The sequence below is a fragment of the Blennius ocellaris genome (assembly GCF_963422515.1).
Source record: "Blennius ocellaris genome assembly, chromosome: 3".
NCBI lineage: Eukaryota > Metazoa > Chordata > Actinopteri > Blenniiformes > Blenniidae > Blennius > Blennius ocellaris.
Genome location: NC_137652.1, coordinates 14,363,515 through 14,388,933, shown reverse-complemented (window position 1 = coordinate 14,388,933; position 25,419 = coordinate 14,363,515). Strand labels below are relative to the sequence as shown.

Below are 25,419 nucleotides of genomic sequence, written 5' to 3'. Positions count from 1 at the left end.
AACTGTGTCCATTCTATTCTGATAAGGCATCAAGACATTCACAGTTCACGGTTTGAGTCTGAAGAAAGGGGCAGAGGCAGAGAAAGAGGAAGAGACAGGAGGGAGAAAAGCAGGGACTCTGAGAATGGATGGTCGTCTCGAAGACATTCAGCAGCATCTCTTCACACACAGGTAAGACGAAGAGCTGCAGAAATATGCGCCACAAATATCGCCGTTGCGACGTCCACCCAAGATCCCGTCTGTCTGCTTGATGAAAGTCCTCAGATAATCAGAGTGGGAAGCACAGGTCTTCAAGGGTGAGGGAGAGAGTTCCTGTTCAACACCCACAGACGCAGGTGACAACACGCTCATGACTCCATGCATCCGTACAAATCCCATGAGCGTTCGGAGGAAAATGGGTCACTCACACAACCATATGAACGTAGCTTCTGTTGCTTATCTCAGCCTTTTCGCAGAAGCACCTTGCGGAATAAATTTATGACCCGGCCCCATGTCTTTTAGGGCAGCATGTTCATTTAATCCATCATGGTTAGCCGCACCTCCTGGGACTGTTGTGTTCCTGCTGTGCGTGTGTGGCTTTGTCATGCTTAAAGCTGCAGTCAACCCAAAGAAAGAAAGTTAATGTGGTTCTCTTCCTGATTTCACACAAACTTGTAATAGTTTCACACAATAGTCACACATTTCCATCCAACGTCGAGAGCAATGTGTGATCACACATTTCTGACTTACTGTTTTAAATCACATTGTGCATTTTGTCTCTTTCCTTTCCTTACCCAAACAATAAACATGGGAATTAACATAATTTATGGTGAGTTTTTATTATTTGAAGTTTACATGCTCCGAAACCACCTGCCTGCATTGAAGTCTTTCTATTGTAGTTTTACTGGTTCCTCTTTTTCATTCGACTTCCTGCTGTTTTAAGTTGATTCTCTTAAGATAGAGACACAACACATCTTCATGTTTTATGTTTACATTCAGCAGCATTTCCCATTTCTGAAACGTCTCCCTCTCTATGCATGCGTTGAAATCATCTCTTAAAAACAGTTTGTCTGCAACCACACTTCCGTTTCCTCCAGTTTCACCATCAAGTGTGAGACACTAACCACAGTCGAAAGGTTTCAAACTCTTCAGTCTTTCATTTACAGATGTTGCTGCTTGAAGGGTTGGATGTCCAGACTGGATGAGAGTGGAAAGGTAAATGTGTGTGTTTGAAGAATCTTTTCCAACCATAATTAAAAAGAAGTCTCTCTGTCATTGTCTGACTTATTTCCTGTTGGAACCACGGTCTCACACAGCGTGACAGTACAAGAACTATGAGCATGACTCATCTTCTCTCGCAGTTGACACGCTGGAGATTTTACCTTGTCATTGATTATTCTATTCATTGTTACCGATTTCTTGTGTTGCAGTGGAAGAAACACTGGTTTGTTCTTGATGACACTTCACTGACGTACTACAGAGACTCGGAGGCTGAGGAGGTATGACCCCATTTTTATTAAGTAGTTCTCCATTTGCACACACAGGAAATAATTCAGAGTGCTGTTGCCATTTTGCCATTTTAGTACGTATCAGCAAAGTATGCGGCACAATAATTAGTCTGAGTTGACTGAATTTCAGCTTTTCTTGTTGCGCTGCAGTCTGACGATCTGGATGGAAAGATCGAGCTGACCTCCTGTGTGAATGTGTCAGACTGTGACGTAGAGAAGAACTATGGACTCCAACTACAAGTATTTACTGCACTTCTGTTCTGCTCATTGTGTTGATGACGGATGGAAGGTCAGCGAGACCCCTGACCCCTGTCCCTGCATTCGTCTGCTTCCTGTTTAACTCTGTGTGTGTGTGTGTGTGTGTGTGTGTGTGTGTGTGTGTGTGTGTGTGTGTGTGTGTGTGTGTGTGTGTGTGTGTGTGTGTGTGTGTGTGTGTGTGTGTGTGTGTCTTACTTTTGATCTCATCTAGACAAAAAGAGCAGTGTTCACTTTCTCCGCGATGACGTCTAGAATTCGTCGGAATTGGGTGAAGTTACTGAAGCAAGCGATTCAACACAACACACAGTGAGTTACAATCAGTGGACTGAGTGGAGGCAGGGTTTAGGTAGACATTTGAGAAAACAAGAAAAAAAAAAAAGGAAGAACAGTCAGTCAAGGTGCTACTTTAGCTTTTGGTTCAAATTAATCCAGATTTTCTGCAAATGAAAATGTGGGTGATGATAATGTTATTATCAATGAAACTATGGATTATTGTTATTACTACATTGAGTCAAATTTTTGTCATAGTTGGGTTTAATTTGAAGAAGTGTACATCTGGCTAATCAATTTGAAATTAATTAGGTGCAGAATTAATAATAATGGTTGAAGTAACCAACAACTGGAGTAGATGAAGTATCTTGGAAGTGTGAAAGCGTATTTGCTGCAATCATCAATCACAGTGTGTGTATGATGTAAAAAAAAAATCTGTCAGTGTTGAAACTAACATTGACAATTAGTGATATAAATTGTATTTGATTAATGATAGCTGTTTATAATGTTGCCCCATCACAAAATACTAAAAAGCTTTTCAAAAAGTCAGCTGAGCAGACCTGAACATTTGTGAAGAAATGTAGACAAAGTGATTGGGTGGTCCACCAAGCAGTGATCCCCTTCACTCATCACAAGGTAACCCTATCCTCCTGTGTTTCCCCTCATTCTGCTCCCAGCCAATCGGACACCAGCAGCGAGAAAGAGAACCCCCTCTCCCGGCCTGCGTCGTCATGCCAACCCACTGCTCGCTTCACCTGCAAGGACTCTGGCTATGAAGCTGCCACTTCCACCGCCGCCAACACCACAGCTGCAGACTCCCAACGGGCCGACCGCCACTCGGTAGACGGAGACGTAAGTGCAGACGCGTCTCCGGCCAGTCAGAGAGAGGAAGGGGAGGGCTGGGACCGCGAGCAAGCCAAGCGGCTGGAGGAGAGGAACAAGTGGTTTGAGGAGGGCGTCCCCTTCAGTGAGATGGGCAGCAGGTGGGACTCCATGGAGCTGAAAAGTGGGAGTGTGCCTGTCCCTGTTATTGAAACCGTGGACTTCGAGGTCAGCCGGAAGTGGGACGAATTTGAAACGCTGTCTTTCAGGGACATGAGTGCACAGACACTCATTGGGGCACAGGCTCAGCAGTCAAGCACCCAACAGGTATCAGATCCTCTTGTCAGTCCCCAGACTTATGACTCAATCCCCGAAGAGGTGGCGCAGTCTGCCACCACCTCACAAGCCGATATATCAGGCTCAAAGGAGGCCCTTCCACTTACAGACGTTGCCCAAAATATTCAAACTAATACAGCAGAAGCTCTTCAGAGGGAGGTAAGGAAACAATTCCAGTCAGACAATTCATAAGGTTTCAAAAGTTATGAGTAAATATTCCAGCATCTGATCAGAGGAAGTAAATATCAACACATTGATAGTTTGTGCATCTCTTTCAGGCTGTCTCTCTTCGCAAGCAGGTGGAGAGCATTAAAAGGGAGCGTGCAGCCATGGGGATAGATGTGGAAAGCCCATGTGGACCGGGGGCCCCCTGCAGGGCCAAACTGGAAGCTATGGAAGTTGCTCACATTAAAGCACTGCAGGAGCTGCAAGAGAAGCATGCCAAGGAGCTGAAGGAGCTGCAGGAGGAGAAGGACAGGATGCTGCTGCAGGAGAGTCAGGCTGCTGCCAAAGGTATAGGCCATGAGAGAGATTCAGTTTGACAAAAATGGTTGCCTCGTAATTGGATCATCCTCTCTGTAGTGTCACATGACACAACAGATGAGTTTACAATTCAGATTTTGGACCACAGAACAACAGTTATAAGCATGTATTTCTCTTTTTTGCTTGACATATGTCAAGTTCAATGACAGTTCAATGACAGTTTCAGAAGCGAGTTGAACTTTTCAATACACTTTCCACTACTAATATTCTCGTTATGTACACCTTTACATCCATCCATTCTTCATCTATAACACTATATATAATATAGTATTGAGGGGGGCTGGAACCACTCTCTGATGACGGTGGGCAAATCAGCAAATTTTTAGTCAAAATCAACTTCAAACAGAATAGCTCTAGATCAGACTCAAACCGGGGATATTCTTGTTGTGAGATGAGAGCTCTAACCACTGCACGACCGTGTAGCCACAAATAGTATTCATTATATTTGAAAATCACTACTTTGCCTGTTATTATGAGTTATTAATAGTGTGGTACCAAAAGAAAAACAATAGATTTAAGCAGGGTTTGACGCATTTGAAGCATTTTATATGTCTTTCCCTCACATGCAGAGCTTACAGTGCATCTCTCATTTTATTTTGTGCTTCTTCATTTATTTTCTTTGTACATCTTGACTTGAAAAAATCAATGTCAGAACAGAGAGCGATTATAGTGGCAAACACTGAAGCTTCAGATGCGACACAGTAAATATCAAGATAAATACTTTAAAAACAAAAAAAAACCTTTTCTTACTTTTAATTTCTAAACAAATGAGAGTTGACATATAACCGGCCTCCATGTGAATTTTTACCTTGCTGCCCATGATCTTACCTATGTCCCATTTAATTGTATAGTCCACTGATGCTGTGCTTGTGTAGTTAACCCATCAATCAACTGTTTAATCTAAGCAATGGAGGCCCTGAGAGCAGCTCACAGAGAGGAGCTTGAGAGAGAAGTGGAGAAGACCAGGAGGTTAGCTAGTGGAGCAGCACATGTGGATTCATCATACAGAGGACACATGTAAGTTGTTTTTTTGTTTTTTTTACCCCTGTGTTATCGCTCTGATAACCGAGACTCCTTCCCACAAGCTGTGGCTGCAGGCCCAGGATGTTCTCCTCTCGACCGTGGCCTCTCGCATGATGCTGCATTAAACTTTTACAGCAGATCTAGTGTGTTTGTGCGTGTCAGGCCCCAGGCGGACGTTTTACACGGCGAGTTAGATGTGCTGTCAGATCGTTACTCCCAGAAGTGCCTGGAGCTGAGCCGGACCGAGCAGAGCAGCAGGAGCCGTGACGCCGAGCTCACCCGCAAGGACAGAGAGCTGGAGCAGCTTCGAAGAGAAAACCAGGTTTGTAACGACAGATTCAATTTCAAATACTCACGTTCAAGCAAAATAGTTTTCATCACTTTAAGTTCATTGGTCTCATTCCCATGTGTGATGGATAACTGGTGAGGCGCCCTGAGTAAGGCCCTTAACCACAGCTCAAAATGGGAATTGGGCATAAAGCATGTGTTAAATCAATCAAGCGGATCACATCATCTGCTGTGGGGACTCCGGAAGACAAGCGGCTAAAACACATCACCACAATAACTCGCAGCTATTGGGTTACACGCCGATTAATGTACACATTTTATTTTTTTTTCCTCCATGGGCATCCTGAATGTGTTGTATGTGCAACGGTCGCTATGGCTGCATGTCTTAAAATAATCAGAACTAAAAATGTGTTTTTCAGGAGCTCAAGGCCAAACTGGCAGAAGAGATCAGTCGTATGCGTTATTTCATCACAGGTCAGAGGTCAGATGTGATATCCATTGGCAACATGGAGCGCGCTGCATCTGAAGTGGAGGTACTGAAAGGAAAAGTATAACCACTCACCGCTTCCCAGCTCAGCATTATTTACTCCTCTGAAACAACTGCGGCTTGAAGGACACATTATGACATTGCTGTCATCACACAGAGCAGAAAGGCAGTGTTTGATATATCTGCTGTGGGATTCTGATCCCATTTTGCCCAAATAGATCCAAACATGTGCTAATGTTTTGTCCCATATCCCCCTGTAATGATCCCCTGCAGTCACACTATCACAGCTTAATTTTTAGTGTTCTGATAGTCTCGTTTATGTTTGCCCCTGGCTAGATTCACCTTGATAGGGCTCACACTGCCACCTAGTGGCTGAGTTAAAGCACATATTTCTCTGAGCTGTACACATGAGCGATACACTTCATCCAGTTCGGGGTCTCTTGGGGGATAAACATCCCAAACGCTTAAATCAGCTGAGTGAAAGACAAAACTCCGAATTTAGACCTGAACTGCCAAGTAACTGATCATATATATTGTTTCTCACCTTTCAGTAATTCAAATGTTACATTATTTGCAGTAACAATATGTCTGCAATAAACTCATGGGTATTTAGAATTGTACTACAGATGAATTTTCATTATTGTCTCGCTGAAAATATATTTTTTGTCAATAGTTTGAGTGTTTGTTTAATTTTTTTCCCCCTTTGATTCTCCACGAAAACATTTTGTTGAGGTCCAACGGTGAAATTACACTCCGACGATGGTATAGTGGATAGCGTCAGAGCAATTGTATCCTCAGTTTAAATTTCTCACACACAATTTCTAGGTGCACATGTGTGTATTATCTCAGAGTACACTGGTTTAATGGCCCAGTGCAAAAACATGACAATTAAGTTAACTGATGACTGGAAATCCCCATAGGTGAGTGTGTGACTGTCTCTATATGTTTACCCTGGCATGGAGGACTGATCTGTTCTATGACTGGCAACATACAACCATAAGTTGAAGAAAATAGAATAAAAACGGATGGATGCATTGTGAGTTTTAAATATTTTTGGCAGTCCACTTTTGTCCTCGTTTCCCAGTTATGATTCAGCTATATCTCCATGTAGACAAGGAGAATGTGTTTTAAAATGTGTCTCCAACTCCATTTTCAGTCAATAACTCACTGTGAAAATGCAATGACTGGTCTAAATTCACATTTGGTCCCATTTTGTTCTTTTCAGACGATGCTGAGGGCAAAAGAAAACGAGGTGCAGTATCTGAAGAAAGAGATCAGTTGTCTGCAAAACGAGGTGCAATCTCTCACCAAGGTGCGACTCATGACATTAACAGTGCATCAATCAAATGATCAAACATCTACAGTACTCCAAACCGAGCACTTTTAACACATCTCTACCGGACTTCGATTATCCCACCATGTTTGTCTTTGCGTTAGGAGAAAGAAGCGGCATACGAGCGCTATAAGGAGGCCTACGTGGAGCTGAGCAACACGAGGGGCCGGGGCCAGTTGGAGATGGGCTCGCTCAATGAACACCTGCGGCTGGCCAACGCTGCACTCCAGGAGGGACCCAGACAGACCTGAGATGATGCAAAACCTTCACGCCAAACCACATACAACACCACTGCTACAATCTTTCGGGGTTATTATGGCTGGATGTGTCCTAAAAGTGTCAGACGAGCAAACTACTCACTTGCTGAGAATAAAACACGGCAAATGCTTTACACTTGATATGTTTATTATTTCATGACAGAGTTGACGTAAACATGCAAACAAGAGTGAACGCATAACTTGCAGTTTTGACAGCCTCACATGATAGAAGATTTCTGATAAATCATTTTCATAAAAACAAGATAAATATCAGAGCAGAGAGGAAGGAGATTGATGGAGGTAGAGTGATATATTTGGAAGTCAAAGTTCTCCATCTTTCCCATCTTCCCTGTGCTGGCTGGATGGCTTTCAGTCAACAATGCAGAGCACCCTGAGGATGACGGAAAGAAAGAAAAAAAAAAAAAGGTCATCAGTTTCCTTACGGTGTGGTTGCAAGACGGCTCTAAAGTGTTTCCTTTAACCTGCAGCTGACACACCTTATAGGCAGGACAAGGTTAAAGCGGTAGTAAACTTTAAACGGGGCACGGCTAAAGCAAACTCTGACCTCGCCGTCTGTTTTCTTACTTCAGCTCAGTCGTCGTCGTCGTCATCTTCAGGAACAAAGATGTCATGCTCCTCCAAGAGGGCAGCAAAGTTCTTGCTGATCAGAGTTCCCACATAAAGGAAAGGCACCACCACTACTGTCATGCGGATAAGACCAAACGGCGTCTGCAAAGCAACGTGTAATCAAAGAAAAACTTGGGGTTAAACGAATGTCCTTGCCCCTCTGAGGTATCATGGTCTACATTCACTGTGATTGTAAAATGTTTCACCAGAGCTAAACAAAGTAATACAATCGCCAGAGGTTGTGCCTGGAAGCTCTGACACAGTCAGGGTTCAAAACATGTTTTGCACATAAAAGCTGAAATTTATTGACAACATTGTTTAGTGGAAAACACCAAACATTTGCTCAAGTTTTATATTGTACCTTTACAATTTGAAAATCATATGTGCGCCATTATTAACATTAAGTGATTTGAAGAGACGAAAAAAGATGAACTGGCAACATGAGCTCCAGGAAATAGATTTGAAAGACCACAGAGATCAATTGCTACATCAGCACATACGCCTCCATCAGTTGATGAGTTTAATTAAACTAGACAAGGCAGGCCTTGAGCCACAAAAGAAACGACAGACAAATATTCCTCCTGCTAAAAGATGGCGGAGAAGTGTGTGGTTATCGAGGCAGTCTGAATGATCTGAATTTTAAGCTGCCCTGTGGGTTTTGCTCTGACTGAGACGGAGTATTTTTTTAAGCAAATAAAAGTCTGAAATATAGACACAAGTTTGCATTTACTGTTAGGAATTTAATACTTCACTTTTCATGACAGAGCGAGGAACTCAGCCATCCGGGAGAGTCTCAAAGTTAAGCTGGTGCTACTCCACATTGAGAGGAACTATTTGAGGAGGTTCATCTGATTAGGATGTCCCCGGGTCGCCTCCTGTTAGAGGTCCGATGTCGACCCCGAACTCGCTGGAGAGATTATATCTCTGGTTTGGTCTGGGAGCTGCTTGGTGGCCCCATAGTAGAACAGGAGGAATTTGCGGGGGACAGATATCTGGGCTGGGTTCCTTGCTCTTTGAACTGCCACTGCGGCCCCACACAGATGAAGCGGGAAAGAAGATGGATGGATTTAGGGAGAAAAAGTTTAACCTCAAGGTCTTGCTGTCAAACTACGTATTTTATGCTTCAAAATTTCAAGTCATTGTGTCTTTTTACTAGTAAAAAAAAATATCTGCATTATCTTGTTCAGTTTTGTACCACGTGAAATGTGATGATGTATCGCAGCACTGGTTTGAAGTCCTGAACGACAAAAGTATATCCAAAAAAAATAAAAAATTTGAGCTTTAAAGAAATGGTTTTAAGACACCCTGACATCCTACAATACAATATTATATTTTTCTTAAATAGACTGAATATGATTCTCCACTCTTTTTGCTTGTGCACAGTGAAAATGTTTAACCAGTTTTGGACATTAATAAAACGAGATGACCATATGATCAGATACACTACGTGGGGAATATACATTTTCCTAAAAAGAGGCCATACACTGATGTGCTTATGGTATAAAATGAAACAGAACAATTAACCAATACTTGCCAATATTCTAGTTTCCGCCCCCACTTTGCACAAATATCAAGTATTGTCTATTGCGTTTAAATACGTATAAGGTCGTGTATGACTCCCCCATTCCTCGCTGTCTTCAGGTAGGTTTGCGTCTTCTGTAATTACAACAACCACCTCTGAGATGTATACTTTTGGGGTATTTACTTATTACATGAAATACATTTAGAAGAAACCTCTAATTGTACTCTTAATATCGATTTGCCGTCACCTTGGATGAGAAGCCATAAGATTAGGGCCAATTACTTCCTCGAAGTGCCCTTACAGATGTGTAAACACACGCTCATTGGCTGAACGGTCAAACCTGACGTGGATTCTTACATTTCTATTGGTCATGACCGCTGTCGGTTAACAGCCAAGTCCCGCCCACGCTGCCACTCATATTTCTCTCCATAACTGAGGTGGAAATAAACTCACTTTATCCGGTTTCGGGAGGATGGCTCCAGACGCCGTGGACACCACAGTCCTGCTCTGAGTGCTCCTGGATATGTTGGTTGTCTTCGAGGCGCCGTTACGGGTCAGTATCCCCGTGTTTCTGGAGGAAAGCCGCAGCGGGAGCCGCAGTAAACTGGTCGCCATTTTTTCCAGTAAAGAGTGTGGTAACTGGTTGGGTTTTTTTTTTTCTGGGTGGAACCGGAAGAAGTTTAACAGGATTTAATACACCTCCACATAAGTCATTATTTTAATAAAAAACGAATGTATTTTAGCCCCTAGCTCAACCTCTATATTAACATTTACCATAACATGTATAAATGTTACTGAATGTGCATGCCCAATTCAAAACATTAAAAACACAAGAGGAGGAAACGTAAACACCATACACATGACCAGGTTGCATGCAGGTGCTCATGTGTAGCAGATCCAAGGTTACAACCCGTCGATATGTGTGATAAGAGAACTTTCAGACTTTATTTTTTTATATGTGGCTAAAGAAATGAAACGGGTGTTTGCATATAAACCCGTTAAAATCTTATTGAACGATTAAATAAATAGAAAGATTGGACTAAATGACATTCTGCCTCCTTAAATGTGACCAAGGCTCTCTAACTGTTAACTGCAAAGGCGACACCAGAATAACAACACATCATGTGGGAGTTGAGTTGTGTTCATTTGGTCGTTCTCAATACAGATGTATAGACTCTTTTTTTTAACGACAGGTAAAAGTCCACACACCTGGGATACCATCCTCCAGAGACCACCGGAAGATGGGGGGCGTGGTCACCTGATAAAGACCGAAACGTCAGATGATGCTCTGAGGAAGGCTACGAAACATGTCAGCCAGGTAAAGAAAAAAACTTTTCCTACATTTACATGTCGATACATATATATATGATGTGGACTCTCTAAAATACAATAAGATTTGAAAATTGATTTGCAGTCTATGAACTACACCCGGATTTTTGTCTAGACCTGACCAGGACTCTTTAAATCAGAAATTAGTTGAAGATGTTGATCTATGTATTCAAGAAGACCAAGGCTCTTAAAATTAGGCTGTTGAAAACGTGTTTGAATTTTTAAAACAAGCATGTACCCTTTAAACTATATGCTGGAACTCTTTAATCCAGATCCGGACTCCTCAAGATAAACTTCCCTTCTTGATGCCAGGCTCTTAATCAGACTATTAGAGGTACATATGGTCTCTTTAAACTAAACCCAGATTCTATATGATGAAGCTAAGTTCTTGGAAGCAAACCCTGTACCCAAGTAAATTCCTCAAATGTTTCAGTAAAAACACCTGCGCAGTTTGTTTGATCACATGTAAGAAAGTTAAAACAGAATACATGTGTTTCGTGTATTTGAAACAAACATGTCCTGTGAATATTGGGCTCCTATTCAAAGTGTATCCCTGGTATTGCTTTTCTCTTATGTTTACTTATAATACATTAATTTATGAATTTAATCTTTTAGTTGATTTGTTTTTAATAAATAACAACAACAAAAACTTGAATAATTTCCGAGTGTTTTGAAAATTAAAATAAACTAGAATTGGCACTCGTTAGAGCACATACCTTGGCCAAAGCCACATTTGATGTGTGAAACATGACTTGTCCCTATGGAAACAGTTCTGTCAGTGGCTGCAAGGCTTTATGGGAAATGTTTTAGTGCTTGTTTTACTAGAAAATTTCAAAGGAAATTTGGTGTGACGAAAGGGGATGAATAGGATTTTTTTTTTCTTTGCAGTTTTTTGGGATCTATTCGGAAACGGTTACGCGTAATGCCCCAAGATCTAACCGATTGGTCCTTGGATGATGAAAAATCATCCCCAAAAATGTCATGCAATTCGGGTGAGGAGTTTTTGTGAAAAGTTGGTTACATACATACATACATACATACATACATACATACATACATACATACATACATACATACATACATACATACATACATACATACATACATACATACATACATACATACATACATACATGCATATATACATACAAACCAACAAATAAATAAATACACGCAGGTGAACACATTTACTTCGTTGGCGTAGGTAAAAAAAAAACAAAAAAAACCCAACATTTGGATAATAAGCTGTAACCTCTGCAAACGGGCGCGCGACACCGACTGCAGCAGTGGCTCGGGGCGGAGTGACCAGAGCGCGCTCGGCGGGGACGCGCGCGGACGGTGAACAAGGAAGACGGAAGCGAGAGGACGTTCAACAAACTTGACAACTTCTAGCTGACTGGCTGGAAATACATTTAGCTGCTATGTAACGGCAAAAGTAGCGACTTGTTTATGTCCAGATAGAATCAGTTAACCAAACACCGAGTCACCGCTGTCTGAGCTCGACACACGACCCGACCGGCGGGCGGACTCCAGCAGTTTTTTAAAACAGACGTTGCACTTGCTCAACCAACCAACCAACCCGAACAAGCCTCCCACCGCCACAAAGTCCCGCGTAGCTTCTGTTACCGAGCTGCTACCACCAGCAAGCCGAGCTAACTCTATACGCAAACACCGCTCACTGACTTCCAGACAACTTGGGCTTTCCCCACCTCCAGGTGTGGAAAAGTTGTCCGCGGCGGCGGCGGCGCTTCGTAAGGAGCCGACGAGGCCTGCGGCTGAGGGAGGCTGCATGTGTGAAGAGGGGCGCCGCGCAAAGACGACGTTAACCGCGGACCAAACATGTCGGCCCAGGCGCAGATGAGAGCGATGCTGGACCAGCTCATGGGCACCGGCAGAGATGGTGAGTGCGCGGGTCGCAGGGTCCGGGGGGGATCGACAGAGGACGAAGCGGAGAAGGGAAGCTGTGCTCGGTGCTAGCGTTAGCCGTCGAGCTATCCAGTCTGTCAGGCAGTGACAAGGAGGCACGCTTCAGAAGCTAACTGTAGCATGAGCACGGCTAGCCGGTGGCTACCTGTTGTATTTGGCCGCTGACTTCAATAACTGTGACGCTCAGCACGCCTTTGTGAAAGTACTCGTTTGTATTTAGTCCCGTGCTGCTCGTTTCGTCGCTACCCAGTGTCTTAACAGCTCCTGTACTTTATCCGAGCAGCTAACTTTGGTGCTCCCCTTCATACATGCAGCACATGTTCTGGCAGTGCAAAGTCAATGTACCCGAGCTCGATTGAATTACCACCCTGAGAACTAGATGCTTATTCTACAAAGATGCACTACAACCAGCTGCCCCACGTTAACACACGTCATGTTAATGCGAAATTTACATATGAACCCATTGTTATTCGGTTTATAAAAGTGTGCTTAATGCTTATTTTTGGATGAGTCAACGTTTTAAAAATTAGTGATGCATGATTTTGCAGGGATCGATACAGGTTGCATTCCATCATGAACTGAAACAAAATCCGATTCAAATACACGTTAAACTTGTTGATGAATGCATCAGGTGTTTCCATACAGCCTTGCCCACGCAGGTAACGTGTGCTCTTGTTTTCGTTTCCAGAAAGCATTCATTATATATATATTAAAAAAAAATTCAAAAATCTCTGTGTATAAGTATGTACATACTGAAGTGATCCTGTAACATTTCTTGCTTTCAAACGTCAATATGATCTACTTCAGTTCAGATTTCCAGATGTTTTACTGTGTGTGGTTGTCTTTTCTGTGTGGTGAGCTTTTATTTGGTTTGACAAACTAAATATCTGAAGCCCTCCTTTAATGGAATGTAATTTAGCACTTAACGTAAATAAAAACAAAAACGCCTTGTTTATCTGATGGCGGCTATTTGTACATCCCCGCAGTCCACATTGTTAAACAAACTGTTTCAGTAATCACAAAAGCTGCCTGAGAAGTGATGTGAAATGCAGTGTCTTTGCAGGCAGCAGAGTAGCTGCAAATTAATGTTTGTCAGTACTATTGGATAGTTTGGCTTCAATTTCAGGACCTGTGGTAGGTTTTCTGGAGGCCCATAGTTGGTATTGGAGTGAAAAGTAATTTTCATCATTTCATCATCATTTACATCAGTGATGTTTTTTTTCCCAGATAATTTTTGCATACTCTGAAGTTCAGTGAATGCTTTTTTTTTTAACCGTCATTATGCAAATCCTGTGTTGAACTCAAGAAATAAGCCATTGTACCATAATTAAAGACCAACTACTTTTAACCTAGGATTTTTTCCCCTTTTTTTGTGTGTGTGCTGGTTTTACAGCTGTTCAACATGTTCCCACATGCAGTATTAAGTGGTTGTAGTTTAACACCAGCCTCATAGCTTTACAGATCATAGTCAAAAATGAAAACATTTGAGATTTGTTAATATTTTACTAAACTTGTTATTGTTTACGCGCTATACATGTTTACTCTGCACAATCAAAAATGCAGTAATGTATGCAACAGAAGGCTCAGTATTTGAAATAAGCTCTCCTAATTTATGACTTGTCACCAAAATACTATATTGTGTGTCTTCTTGAGTTTATTTTTACCTTGCTCATACGCATCTACTCTACTATTTTTCTTTCTTTTATAGGTGACACCATGCGGCAGAGAATTAAATTCACAGATGAGCGAGTCTGCAAAAGTCATCTCTTGGATTCATGTCCTCATGACATTTTGTCAGGCACCGTGAGTATCATATTTAAATACACGTACAGTGGGAGCTTTGGGCTCTCTTTCATGTTGTTGGAGTTTAAATGAATGAGATGCGATGTTGAACTCAGGGCCTCATCTTTGCTCGTCTGGCCAAATGTTTTAGCCTTTATACAATTATAAATTATATTCAGCACGAAGAAATCCACTTAGATACTAAACTTCAACATGGCACTGACGGCAGAAAGCCACAAAGATGATGAAGACATGCTGAACCTCATCATTTGCAACAGCCCCAAACTATGCTCTATGTTTCACAGCACAGAAAGCACAAGTTCCAATATCTCAGTATATGAATGCAATATGGCACGGCTTCTTTCTGACTTCCTGTTCCCTCGTTGGCAACTAGTAGCTAAATGTTATATACCCTCAGGCATCTCTTCCTGAGATAAAGACAAGATGTTGAGTAAAATGAATGATGAGATATAGAACATTTAGTTTTTGGGAACTGATACTTTAAGACTTGTGAGGTTGCAGCCAAATTTAAATTCTCTGGAAAGGAAATTGGCATTATTGGAATGTCGTTGTCGTCGTTTCACTTTAAATTCAAAGTACTGATGAAGTCAGCCGTTACATCCAGCCCAGTGACTCCTATTTGACTGCGTAGCCTTATAGACTTTACCACTCAACTCCTCCATGGTTATCGCGTCTTTTTTTCTTTTATTGGAGCACTTTTCCAGTTTTAGAAGAAATAGGTGAAGTCTGATAAACCAAACATTTGCCATGATTCTCGTCATCACTGTGGTTTTGATCCCTGCAGAGAATGGACCTGGGAGAGTGTATAAAAGTCCACGACTTGGCCCTCAGAGCCGATTATGAGATTGCATCGAAGGAGCAGGAGTACTTCTTTGAGCTCGATGTGAGTTGGACAAACACACACACAAATGCATTATTATTAATATTATTATTATTATTTTTGTAAAAGAAAGATGTTATTTAGTAAATAAGATTCAAGTTCAATAAGGTTGTGATGAAAACCATCACACTGTTAACTTATTTCTCCCCAAATAGTTTGCTGTTGGGTTACATTTTAACACTCTGTTAAAGACATTAGCATCATACTGCAAAGTTAAGTCATTGCCTCTGAGCTTGTGTCATAAAATTCTGTCTCGTGATTTAAAACCTCAGTGTTTTAAAACGAGTTCAACTTTTTCACCAGTGCGTGTGGCACCACCAATGCAACACTTTTTTTTTCTCCTTCTAAAGTTTTTTGTCACACCTCTATTTTTGCTCCGATGTGTTGATTGTACTGAAATACATCCTGACTTCCACCAGCTCATTATTTCGAGGCAAGCCTGACTCAGTTTTATCTTTGATCTCAAATTTCACTTTGTGTAACTCTAAAGATCTTACCATTTTTCTAGTGACACAGGGGTTGATGAACAAATCAAAGTTAGCCGGGAGTGGTGCTGCTCGGTTGTGACCAACCGCATCTGTATTTAAGGTTAAAGAGGTTCTTGTAAAGAGCTGACATAGCTGTCATATGTATTTCATAGTAGGTACAGCTTGAGCTTGTCTGGGAATAATCTAAAGAGATGGCTATCCAGTGTGTTTCTCATGTTTTTAATCTCGCAGGCGGCCGAGCACCTTCAGTCCTTCATCGCTGATTGTGACCGCCGGACTGAGCTGGCCAAGAAGAGACTCGCAGAGACACAAGATGAGATCAGCGCTGAGGTGGCTGCAAAGGTGACCAACTCACTGTTGGTAGTGAGCCTCAGGTTTTTGGGGGGAAGGCCTCTTGCCTATCACAGGAAGTGATTTATGTCCTGGGACAATTTCAAGTGTGTCCCACCTGAATGCCATTTGTTTGAGCTTTGGATCTTAATATTTTCTTTTATTTTCTTTCGTGTTCACAAAAGGCTGAACGTGTTCATGAGCTGAATGAAGAGATCGGGAAGCTGCTGGCCCGGGCTGAGCAGCTGGGAGGCGAGGGGAATGTCGACGAGGCCCAGCAGCTCCTGGAAAAGGTGGAAAAGACCCGGGCTTTAAAGAAAGAAGCTGAGGTCAGAAAATCATCACGAACCTTTCTGTCACAAGTTCCGAAATTGTAAAAATCACAGTTGTCCTTGGAGGTTTGCACTCCTGAACGTGGAAGATGTCTTGAAACAAAACACAAGTGATCAGGCAACCACAGCTTGGACTTTTGTGTCAGAGCTGTCAATAAATACCTTCACTCATTCAGAAGCTGTCCATTCCTAATTTATAGTCCATATGCAAAGGCTGTGCGTTGCCATGAAACACCTTTTTTTTTTCTGCATGATCCGGAACATTCTCCAAAAACAACTGTTATTTCCTGGACAACTTTAAGAAACGCGTCGTATAAAAACTTGCAGAGTAGAACCTGTCAAATAATCAATTCATTAATTTAACAAACCTGATTCACAAACTGTCCTCTCCGACTCAATCTCATATGGACACTTTGTTTTTCTGTTTCGCCAGGATGTTTACAGGAACTCGATGCCCGCCTCCAGCTTTCAACAACAAAAACTACGAGTGTGTGAGGTGTGCTCGGCCTACTTGGGTCTTCACGACAACGACCGTCGGCTGGCCGACCACTTCGGGGGCAAGCTGCACATCGGTTTTATTGAAATTCGCGAGAAGCTTGAAAAGCTCCGGGTGAGGACACGTAGATATTCCAAATGTGTGCACAAGTTGATGGCTCCAAAACAAACGCAGGCACTAAAAAGCTAAAAACAAATGTAGTGAACAGGAGAGGTTGTTGAATTTTCTTTTCTTTTTGTGTGTGTGTGTGGTTTGTGCAGAAAGCTGTTGTAGAGAAACAAGAAAGGATGCGAATGAAAAGACGAGAGGAGCGTGAAAAAGAAGACGAAAAAGAGCGACAGTGGGAGCTGGAACGGGAGCAAGAGCGAGAACGGGAGAGAGAGCGAGAAAGGGAACGAGAGCGAGAAAGGGAGCGGGAACGGGAGAGAGAATGGGAGCGGGAACGGGAGCGAAGAAGGTCAGAACTGCTCAGAGAAAAACAAACTTTGTGTTGTTGACACGTTGTCTCATGTGGAAACTGAACAGTTTGTGTGTGTTTTAGGTCAAGATCCAGAAGTGGAGACCGATACAGGTATGTCTACTTAACACACTTTACTCTCAGTTGACACCACACGACGATTGATGTGTTGAAAAGATGGCATCCGTTTTCTCTTTTTCCACGACTTGACAGCATAAACAATCATGATATTATTGGACCAATGCTGACCTTTACTGGAACTCGAGCAAATCTGTTTACTTGGCTGTTAATATGTACGCTGTCGTTTCTTTATCGTGTTGAAAAGAGAGACTCTCCCGCACCCAGTATAACTTCATAATTTTGTTTCCTTTTTCAATGAACGTCGAAGGGATGGAGGAAGCTCGTCCTCCCATCGCTCGAGACGCCACCGCTCCTCTCGTTCCAGAGAAGAAGGAAACGACCGGGACCGGGACAGAGAGAGGAAACACCGACACAAGGAGAGGCATCGCTCGCACTCCCACTCTCACCGGCACAAACGGAAGAGGTGTGGATTTGAATGGAGCTCTGGAATTAGTGCGAAGCCTCATTAAATGTGACGGAGCACCTGCCTGACTCCATCCCCCCGCTCTAGATACAAGATCACATTATGCAACCAATCATCTCAGCTGTTTGCTCATAAACGCTGCATAATGACTCAATATAGATCAAATTAGACTAAATATCTTTGATTATTTAAATCGAGTAGACTAACGACTCATGTAAATGACGGAGCAACAGTTGATCTAATTACACTTCATCTCTCAAAGAGTTCTTAAATTGTTCTGTTGATTCACAACAAAGTGTCGGCGATGATATCGTTAACTCGCTTTCCTCTATAATGGGAATACGGCCCACGCTAATATCATGTCACCAAAATGTTATTGTGCTTCAAGACAACTCCTGTCCCCTCGGGCATTTCAGAATTCATTTTCTGAACTAATCTTCAAACTCGGTTTGTCCCAACTTTTCAGGATTTGTTCTTTTAATTAGTGGCTGGTTGTCGTCCCCTCAGGTCCTCCAGAGAACGATCATCTCATACCCGGGACAGAGAGCGCTCGCCGTCCCAGGAGAGATGGCGCGAGGGGGCCGCAGAGGGGATTCGTAACGACAGAGCCGAGTGTGGCGAGTGGGAGGACAGGGAGCGGTCCAACACTCCGGACATGGCCCGAGGCCGAGAGCGAGAGCGAGAGCGAGAGCAGTCTCAGTCACTGGAGCGGGACAGACGCTCCAGCTCCGAGGAGCGAGAGTCCGGGGAGATATGAACAAGAAGTGATGCCTCTAAAGTCTAAGATTTGGATATATTGTTTAGATTAAACAAATATGGGAGCATGGAGAGACAAGCGTGTGCTGGTTGCGAGTGTGTGTGTGTGTTGACTGTACGCGTGACGAGATGAAAGCCGGTTGTGGGAGGGAGGGAGTCGGAACAGCTTCAGTGGTGGCGGGAGGGGAGGGGAGGGGGGAGAAACATTCAAACCAACTTTTTTAGGACTCAGTGAGGCAAAACGGAACGGAAAGCAGTACAGTCATTTATCTCATTGACATGTAAAGTTATTTTTTAAAGAGGTGAGGTGAAAACAGCAGCTGCACTCTTATTTTTTTTCTTTTTTCTTTTTTACCTTTAGTTGAACTCGTTAATGTTCATCCTGTTTCTCTTGTTTTATTAGGAATCTCTAGGTTTCGGTGGCTGTGAGTTGCTCTCATTGTGGCCGTGAGTGACTTCCAGGCAGATTTGAATGTTTGCATTTTATTTTGCTGCCTACGAAACAACAATCGGGTTAGATGAATACTGTTACATCCTTCACAATGCTGTGATGAGCTTGTTCATTGAATAAACACACTCATCCCCCCTGAAAGAAGCGGTCTGAATACTTCCACTCGATTCCTGACGGTCCCGGAATAATGAGCATAAATAATCCTGATCCTTTGGTGTGATACAGTCTGGAGGTGTGTGTGCTGAGGGGTCTTCTTTGCTGTGCCACCGGTATGTGAATAAAACTTTCTGCTTCTACTGAAACACAATGTCTTCTAGTGTTCATCTTCAATTTCTTCCTTGATTCAGCCTGTAGTGAGGAGGAACGGCCTTTCTTCCTCATACCTGTACGTCAGCTGTCAGCTCTGCATGACAAAATACACTCGGCTGGCATTTTATAAATATAATTACTTAAACATGTACAATACAATGTGTTTCTTTATGAATTTGTAAATTTGTCAGGCGTTGGTGCTATTACGCTACTTTCCTCCCATAAAGAGACAATCAAGGAATAAAGACAATCTTATTTTGGGTTCATGTGTTCAGTGATGTTAGAATTCAAACTGGAAGCCAGTGCACTTGATGCTGAAGCACAAGATGGCGCAGATCATGAACCTTCAGTGCCACAGCTGGAGATCACACAAAGTTCGAGAGTAGAATGTACTCCAGAAGAGCTGGACACAAATGTTTGTTTAATGAAGTGATGAATAGGAAATGAGAAAAGTCGCTTTAACTATATGCTTTGTCAAATCGTTAATTTTATTTTAACCTAATCCTAAAAATGGAGAGCCTCTAAAATGAAAGCTGGGAGCTCATTTAACAAGGGTTTTTTTTAGTAAGTTGGATGTGCAGTAATAACCTTATTTATATTTGTATTTCATCAAACGTATTCATTTACAATGGCATATCTGACTGTAAGGGCTAACTGAGCTTTTCAATCTGCTTATTCAGATTGAATTAAATGTGCACATAAAATAATTTCGCCTTAAATACTATCCCAACGGCTTGAAGTAGGAAAACAGGAGCTGGAATGCAACTAAAAATTATTTGACTAAAAAGCAGATACATTTGTTAAAAAGCTGTTATACCTGCAGCTGCCTGTAGATGGCAGCAAACAACTGCGAATGAGGTGACCTGACGTCATGACGTCAGACGCACGGTGGAGGAAGGAGAAGCGCGGGTTATTGAATTTGATCCACTCCTGGTTTGTTCACTGAAGTTCGGACGGCGAGGCGGATTTTTAAAAGAGTTCATTTGCAAAGATGTCGCTGTTGAAGCCGTATTCTAAACTCCCCGATCTCAACTCAGCGACCATCCTGGTGAGTTTGTCCTGCAAGGAACAAATGTCACACGAGAGGAAAACAATACGAGTAAAACTACCGCAAGGAAACCGCCTGCTGCACCAATTCTGCCTGCACTTGTGAGAATCATGGCAGTTTTTGTATGTGTTTGTTTGTTTTGGGGTTGTTTTTTTTGTCAACATGCATGCTTCAGTCAATTCTTTCATTGTTATAAACCAACCCATTCAGAAAGATTTCACTCGATTTCATGCTATGTTTGTTATTGAGGGTTCCTCACATCACATAAAACAACAAAAACGATCTAAAAAAACAACAACCCCAAAACAAAACGTTTTAAAATCTCATGAAAGAAAAGCTTCAACTGTTGAACATTTAATGTTTTTTTTGTGATAATCTATCTATCCACCTATCTTTGATATCTGGAAATAGTAAATCCAAAACTGTTTCATTTCAGCAAACCTTAGCAATAAATATTACCATCAAGATGAATGCAAAGCAGTCGCGGGGGCATCAGGCTGACAAATGTTCATTTTCTTTATAGTTTTTCAGGTAATATGGTGACTTTAGAATACCACTATTGACATTATAATAATCAGATGCATAGCAATAATCAATTCCTTCACTTTTGAAGTACCCACAACAGGGTTTTTTTGTTTGTTTGTTTGTTTTCCCACTAGTCCAGTGCACCTTGTGAAAGATATTTAGGCACCTCCTCTGGTTGTCCTTTCAGTGGTTCTCTGGCAGGGTATGAAGTGTGATCCTCAAGTTTTCTGCTGACTTGTTCCTTCCTGCAGCTGGTGGAGGGCGAGGAGCAGCTTCAGCAGAGTTTAGCCGACGCTCTGGTGCAGGAGGCCGAAATCACTGTGAATGTGTGAGTGACGCTCGTGTCGTCCCGAAGGTCTTGCTGTCGTCAGCCGTCTGCTACAGGAAATCATCCTTAAAATCACTACTGGAAACACCATCTGGTCCTCACCTCGACTCCCTTCTATCGTTTTTAACGACGCCGGCGCTCAGCCACTGCAGCAAGTGCTACTTAAAAACATCATTTTTTTGTCATCACGCAAAATCTTATTACAGTACAGAAAGCCCGTCTTTCTCAGAGCTTAATATTTATGCGTAAAAATACAATACACGGTGTTTTAAGTGCCTCATCCCCACATGTTTGTCATCAATCCACGATCCATGGGGCCTTGCTTTAACTATACTGCACTGTTTGGCCTGTATTCAAACCGGATCTTAACACCCCGCCTCTATGCTAACACAGGAGACTCGCGAAGAATCTTCCCCTTCCCGTGGAGAACGAGGAGAGCCGCCCGAGGGTCGACCTGGTGGCGTTCGTCATCAACCTCACCTCGGAGCTCAGGTGGCCGTTGAGTCTCACACATCCGCGTTTTAAATCTGAGCTCCACCTGAACTCAGGGGAATGTCTGCTTTGTTTGGTTTAGTCCAACAAAAGCCCTTTTCAGGTTTTTTCCCGCCAAATTAAATTTGCCACAAAATGTGCAAATTATCTGAAATTAATAAGGAAGGGGGGGAAATCGAAACTGCTCTATGTACATACAAATCTGAGGCTGATTTGATGAATTGTTGGTTAGAATTTAGATGTTTCAAATTACATTTTTAGCTGAAGTGGCCATTTTTAGAGCTTTTTCCTGTTGTGTTTTTAATTTTCTCACTTTTGCCATTCAGCCATTCACAGCCACTGTGTGCTTCCAATTGGTATTTGGTTTTTTTCTCTCTTTCTGTTTTCCCCTTTTCCTTTTTTACGCGGATTTTGACCGTTTTGGGGTTTTTTTGTTTTTGTTTTTTTTAAACAAATCCATCTATTCTGGCTGTTTTCAGTTTTTAGCACAAAGATTAAAAAAAACAACAAAAAAACAGTTTTGAAAAATCAGAGCGGAACCTTAACAGCCATATGTGGTTCCAGAGCTGCAAGTTGAAGACCCCTGGCGTTGCTTATGGTTCTCAGTGGGTGGGGTAGGCCTCCCCTGGGGGGCGCCAGAGAGCTGAAGAGGGGGTGCAGCAACAGGAAAAGTGTGAGGGTCAGGGAATGCCATTACCCAGTGAAATTACAATTTTTCTGTAAGAAGAAATGAATAGGAAGTAAAACACTCGTTTCATTTCTGAATTTATCGTAAGTGGAACGATCCCAATTATTCTGATAGAAAATAAGATACGATCACAGACTATAAAGACCCACTGAATTTAAACCAAAGCCTCAAACTAGCAAGAGTTATGCTTTTCATTGCACTCTATGACGTGTGTCGTGTTGTTTGGTTTTCGTCACAGTGTCCGGTCTGCAGAAGCTTCCCTGAAATATTTGGATCCTGCTTATTTCCTGGGGAAAGTCTGCTTCATGGTCACAAACGGTACGGCAGCATTCTAAACCTCTGAAGCTCAGCTGCCCATTTCAATGTCCGCACAGTTAATGAGCTATCACAGCTATGATTAAAGTTTAAATTCCCATTTATGTTGGACTGTGAATCGTTTCTCATTATCATTCTTCGACGGCGTAGCTTCTCCTGTCTGCGGTGGTTTAAAGGGAATTCTCCTTTCCTGACTGCGTGACCTTTTAGTGTTTCTCTGCCTCTTGTAGCTCGACACGCTTCAGTTCCTGCCGAGCGCCTGGACACTGTCAGAAGGCTGGCCGCCTCGCTGCACTGCCCCCTGCTGTTTGCAGAAGACCAGGTGAGCATCGTAAAATGAATACGATCACGGATCATTGGGTTTAGGTTCCTTCAGAATGCGGTTGAGCGGTGTGTACCTTTTATTCTGAGAGCCTGATGCTCCGGCTCTGTTGAAAGCACCGAGCACTTGAAAATTAAAAAGTTAGGGAAATTAGTCACTTTCACTTGCCTATCCAGTCATTTTCTGCCTCTTATGCAAGCGTGAAAGCAATTACACAGGCGTTTAATCGCATTAAAAAATCATTTTTGCACACTGCAGGGTAGTGCAGACTAAAATTTGATGCAGGAATATTGTATTATAATGTCTCATTTTCCCTTCATGCTTCTTTGCATACCGATGTTTGTGCGTCATTTTTTTTTTTGTGGAAACATTTTTTTAAAAGCCTGAGGTTAAAGTCTGAACAGAAAATGTGTTTTTCTGTACCCTCCCCTCATCCCCCGCAGACACAAGATGGTGTGACCGCCGCTGCCACGAGGCTGCTGACTATCCTGAGGGTGACGGCTGGTGTTGTTCCCATGGCGACGTCCCTGTACCTGTCCAATCTGACCAGATGCACTCTGCCCCCCGACATCGACCAGCCGAGCTTTGATTAGATCCCCTCACACATTTCTCTGAAGGGATAGCCTTTCCCAGCTTCTCTCTCTCTTTTTTTTTCTTTCTTTCTTTTTAATATTTATTTCTAGAATTTGTTACCATTGTCAATTGTGTGTGTGGCTTTTCTTTCTTCATATCGCAGACTCTATATAAATAATCGTACGCTTTCATCTGAGTTCAAGCTTTTAAATTGTGTCCTCATGGAACTCACTCATCATTGTTTAGATTATTGTTTCCAATCGCACGATTGAGCCAAACTCTCTTCTTTAAGATTCTTTGAAGTAAAAAAAAAAAAAAAAAAGTCTTGACAGTCATTGAGAGTGAATGTTAAAGCTGAAGTGAGTGACCAGCGAGACACAGAGCCCACTCTGCCTGGCGTCGTGTCTGCATGCACGTACCATTATTCTCACTATTAATAGTTGAGTGGCAGTTCTGTTGTGCAGGTTAGCCAAACACTTTGGCGGCACGTGAAGATGGATAAGGAGTCGGCGATAACACCGATCTCATTAACTCCCTCTTAGATGTTCAGGCGAAATGAATACGCTGGGCTGCTCTCTGAAGCATGTTTTCTTGCTTTATTTGTGTCTGGGTGGGGGGGGGGGGTTTCAACAGGAGTTATCGCTTTAAAAAAAGCTAAACTGCACTGAGGGTAAAAATCAGACTTCCTGAAACGTTTGAGGAAATAGAATTGGGATTAATGCTTCATGTATTTATCATTGTTGCAGATATTTTAAGTTTGTTTTTTTAAGTGACAGTTTGTCATCTCTATTTTCTCAATAACATTTTGACAAAAAGTTGTAGTGAATGTTACTTAACAAAACAAAAGAAATTCTAGAAACATTCAGGGTTCCTGTGTTGGCGTGTGGCACCAGTGAGGTTGTGGGTTCAAATACCAGCCGGAGTGAGCGAGCGTGTGTGTGTGTGTATTTGTCCTGTGATGGACTGTTGACCTTTGCAGGATGCATCCTGTCCTCTCCAGACTGGCTGCAGCGCCCCGTGACCCTGCACATGATGTATCGGCGTACAAGACAGATAAATGGATGTTGTTTTTTTACTTCCACTGAAGAAGTCTGAAATTCTATATCTTTTAATCCAAGCAGCTCTACATCTCAAACCTCTGCTGGAGGAATCCAGTCTAGTTGTCACGTTTGTGCAGTTTCTACCTTTTAAACATTGTCGGAATTAGAAGATTTTCTCGGTAGATTTCTGTGAGACTGGACACACTTTTGATAACTTCTGTCTGACTATTGTTTGGTGTGTGTGTGTGTGTGTGTGTGTGTGTGTGTGTGTGTGTGTGTGTGTGTGTGTGTGTGTGTGTGTGTGTGTGTGTGTGTGTGTGTGTTTTAAAACACTAATGTCATGTGGACAGTGCCTATCGCATGTTTTTTTTTGTTTTTTTATATACACCTTTTTTCTTACTGAGGTCAATAATGTTCTGACTGGGAGATAAGGGATGCTTTGCTACAGCAAAGTATGAAAGCCCTGTTGATGGTGTGATACTCTATTTTATCACTGTCCTCTGTTCATTCATCTACACTTTGGATATAACAGGGAGAAAAAAAAGTGGAAGTTCAGAGTTCCTGGAAAGAGCAAAGCAGCCTGATTATTGCCTCTGGTGGAGTGTGAGACGTTGGCTCCGTGCTCTTACACCCCCCCCCCCCCCCCCCCCCCAGTTCCTGTGCCCGCTGTCATGTCCTAATACTAATAATAGGCTATCATCACAGCCTTTATCTGCCACACAAGTTAGCCAAAG

The 25,419-nt window shown here is 42.4% G+C and overlaps 3 protein-coding genes across 4 annotated transcripts; 2 read left to right on the top strand and 1 right to left on the bottom strand.

The window, feature by feature from the left end:
* Window positions 1–7,240: 7,240 nt before the first annotated feature.
* Window positions 7,241–9,876, bottom strand: LOC308128568 (essential MCU regulator, mitochondrial-like). 2 transcript variants are annotated; one of them, XM_080494174.1, is made up of 3 exons: window positions 9,707–9,876; window positions 7,670–7,833; window positions 7,241–7,495 (listed from the first exon to the last, which is right to left on the bottom strand). In XM_080494174.1, the coding sequence occupies exons 1-2, from the start codon at window positions 9,866–9,868 to the stop codon at window positions 7,696–7,698; spliced, it is 300 nt and encodes a 99-aa protein (XP_080350300.1). In that variant the 5' UTR covers window positions 9,869–9,876; the 3' UTR covers window positions 7,241–7,495; window positions 7,670–7,695. The 2 variants fall into 2 exon arrangements, with proteins under 2 accessions (XP_080350300.1, XP_080350299.1); XM_080494173.1 differs by having other exon boundaries at window positions 7,690–7,833.
* A 2,043-nt stretch (window positions 9,877–11,919) lies between these two features.
* On the top strand, window positions 11,920–18,729 carry LOC308144259 (putative RNA-binding protein Luc7-like 1). Its single transcript, XM_080515324.1, has 10 exons — window positions 11,920–12,482; window positions 14,217–14,311; window positions 15,096–15,194; window positions 15,911–16,021; window positions 16,195–16,338; window positions 16,775–16,951; window positions 17,098–17,294; window positions 17,379–17,408; window positions 17,683–17,838; window positions 18,346–18,729. The coding sequence occupies exons 1-10, from the start codon at window positions 12,422–12,424 to the stop codon at window positions 18,593–18,595; spliced, it is 1,320 nt and encodes a 439-aa protein (XP_080371450.1). The 5' UTR covers window positions 11,920–12,421; the 3' UTR covers window positions 18,596–18,729.
* A 1,616-nt stretch (window positions 18,730–20,345) lies between these two features.
* On the top strand, window positions 20,346–23,665 carry pane1 (proliferation associated nuclear element; the record flags this gene model as incomplete). Its single annotated transcript, XM_080518767.1, has 6 exons — window positions 20,346–20,402; window positions 21,179–21,255; window positions 21,649–21,747; window positions 22,674–22,753; window positions 22,981–23,072; window positions 23,516–23,665. The coding sequence occupies 6 exons, from the start codon at window positions 20,346–20,348 to the stop codon at window positions 23,663–23,665; spliced, it is 555 nt and encodes a 184-aa protein (XP_080374893.1).
* Between the last annotated feature and the right edge of the window lie 1,754 nt (window positions 23,666–25,419).

Bases quoted from the DNA above. Each gene is read 5' to 3' on its own strand.
- LOC308128568 (XM_080494174.1), bottom strand. From the start codon at position 9,868: ATGGCGACCAGTTTACTGCGGCTCCCGCTGCGGCTTTCCTCCAGAAAC. The intron at 7,834-9,706 runs GTGAGTTTATTT...GTTGCTTTGCAG, and splicing joins TCCTCCCGAAACCGGATAAA to ACGCCGTTTGGTCTTATCCG.
- LOC308144259 (XM_080515324.1), top strand. From the start codon at position 12,422: ATGTCGGCCCAGGCGCAGATGAGAGCGATGCTGGACCAGCTCATGGGC. The intron at 12,483-14,216 runs GTGAGTGCGCGG...TTTCTTTTATAG, and splicing joins CATGGGCACCGGCAGAGATG to GTGACACCATGCGGCAGAGA. The intron at 17,295-17,378 runs GTCAGAACTGCT...TGTGTGTTTTAG, and splicing joins CGGGAACGGGAGCGAAGAAG to GTCAAGATCCAGAAGTGGAG.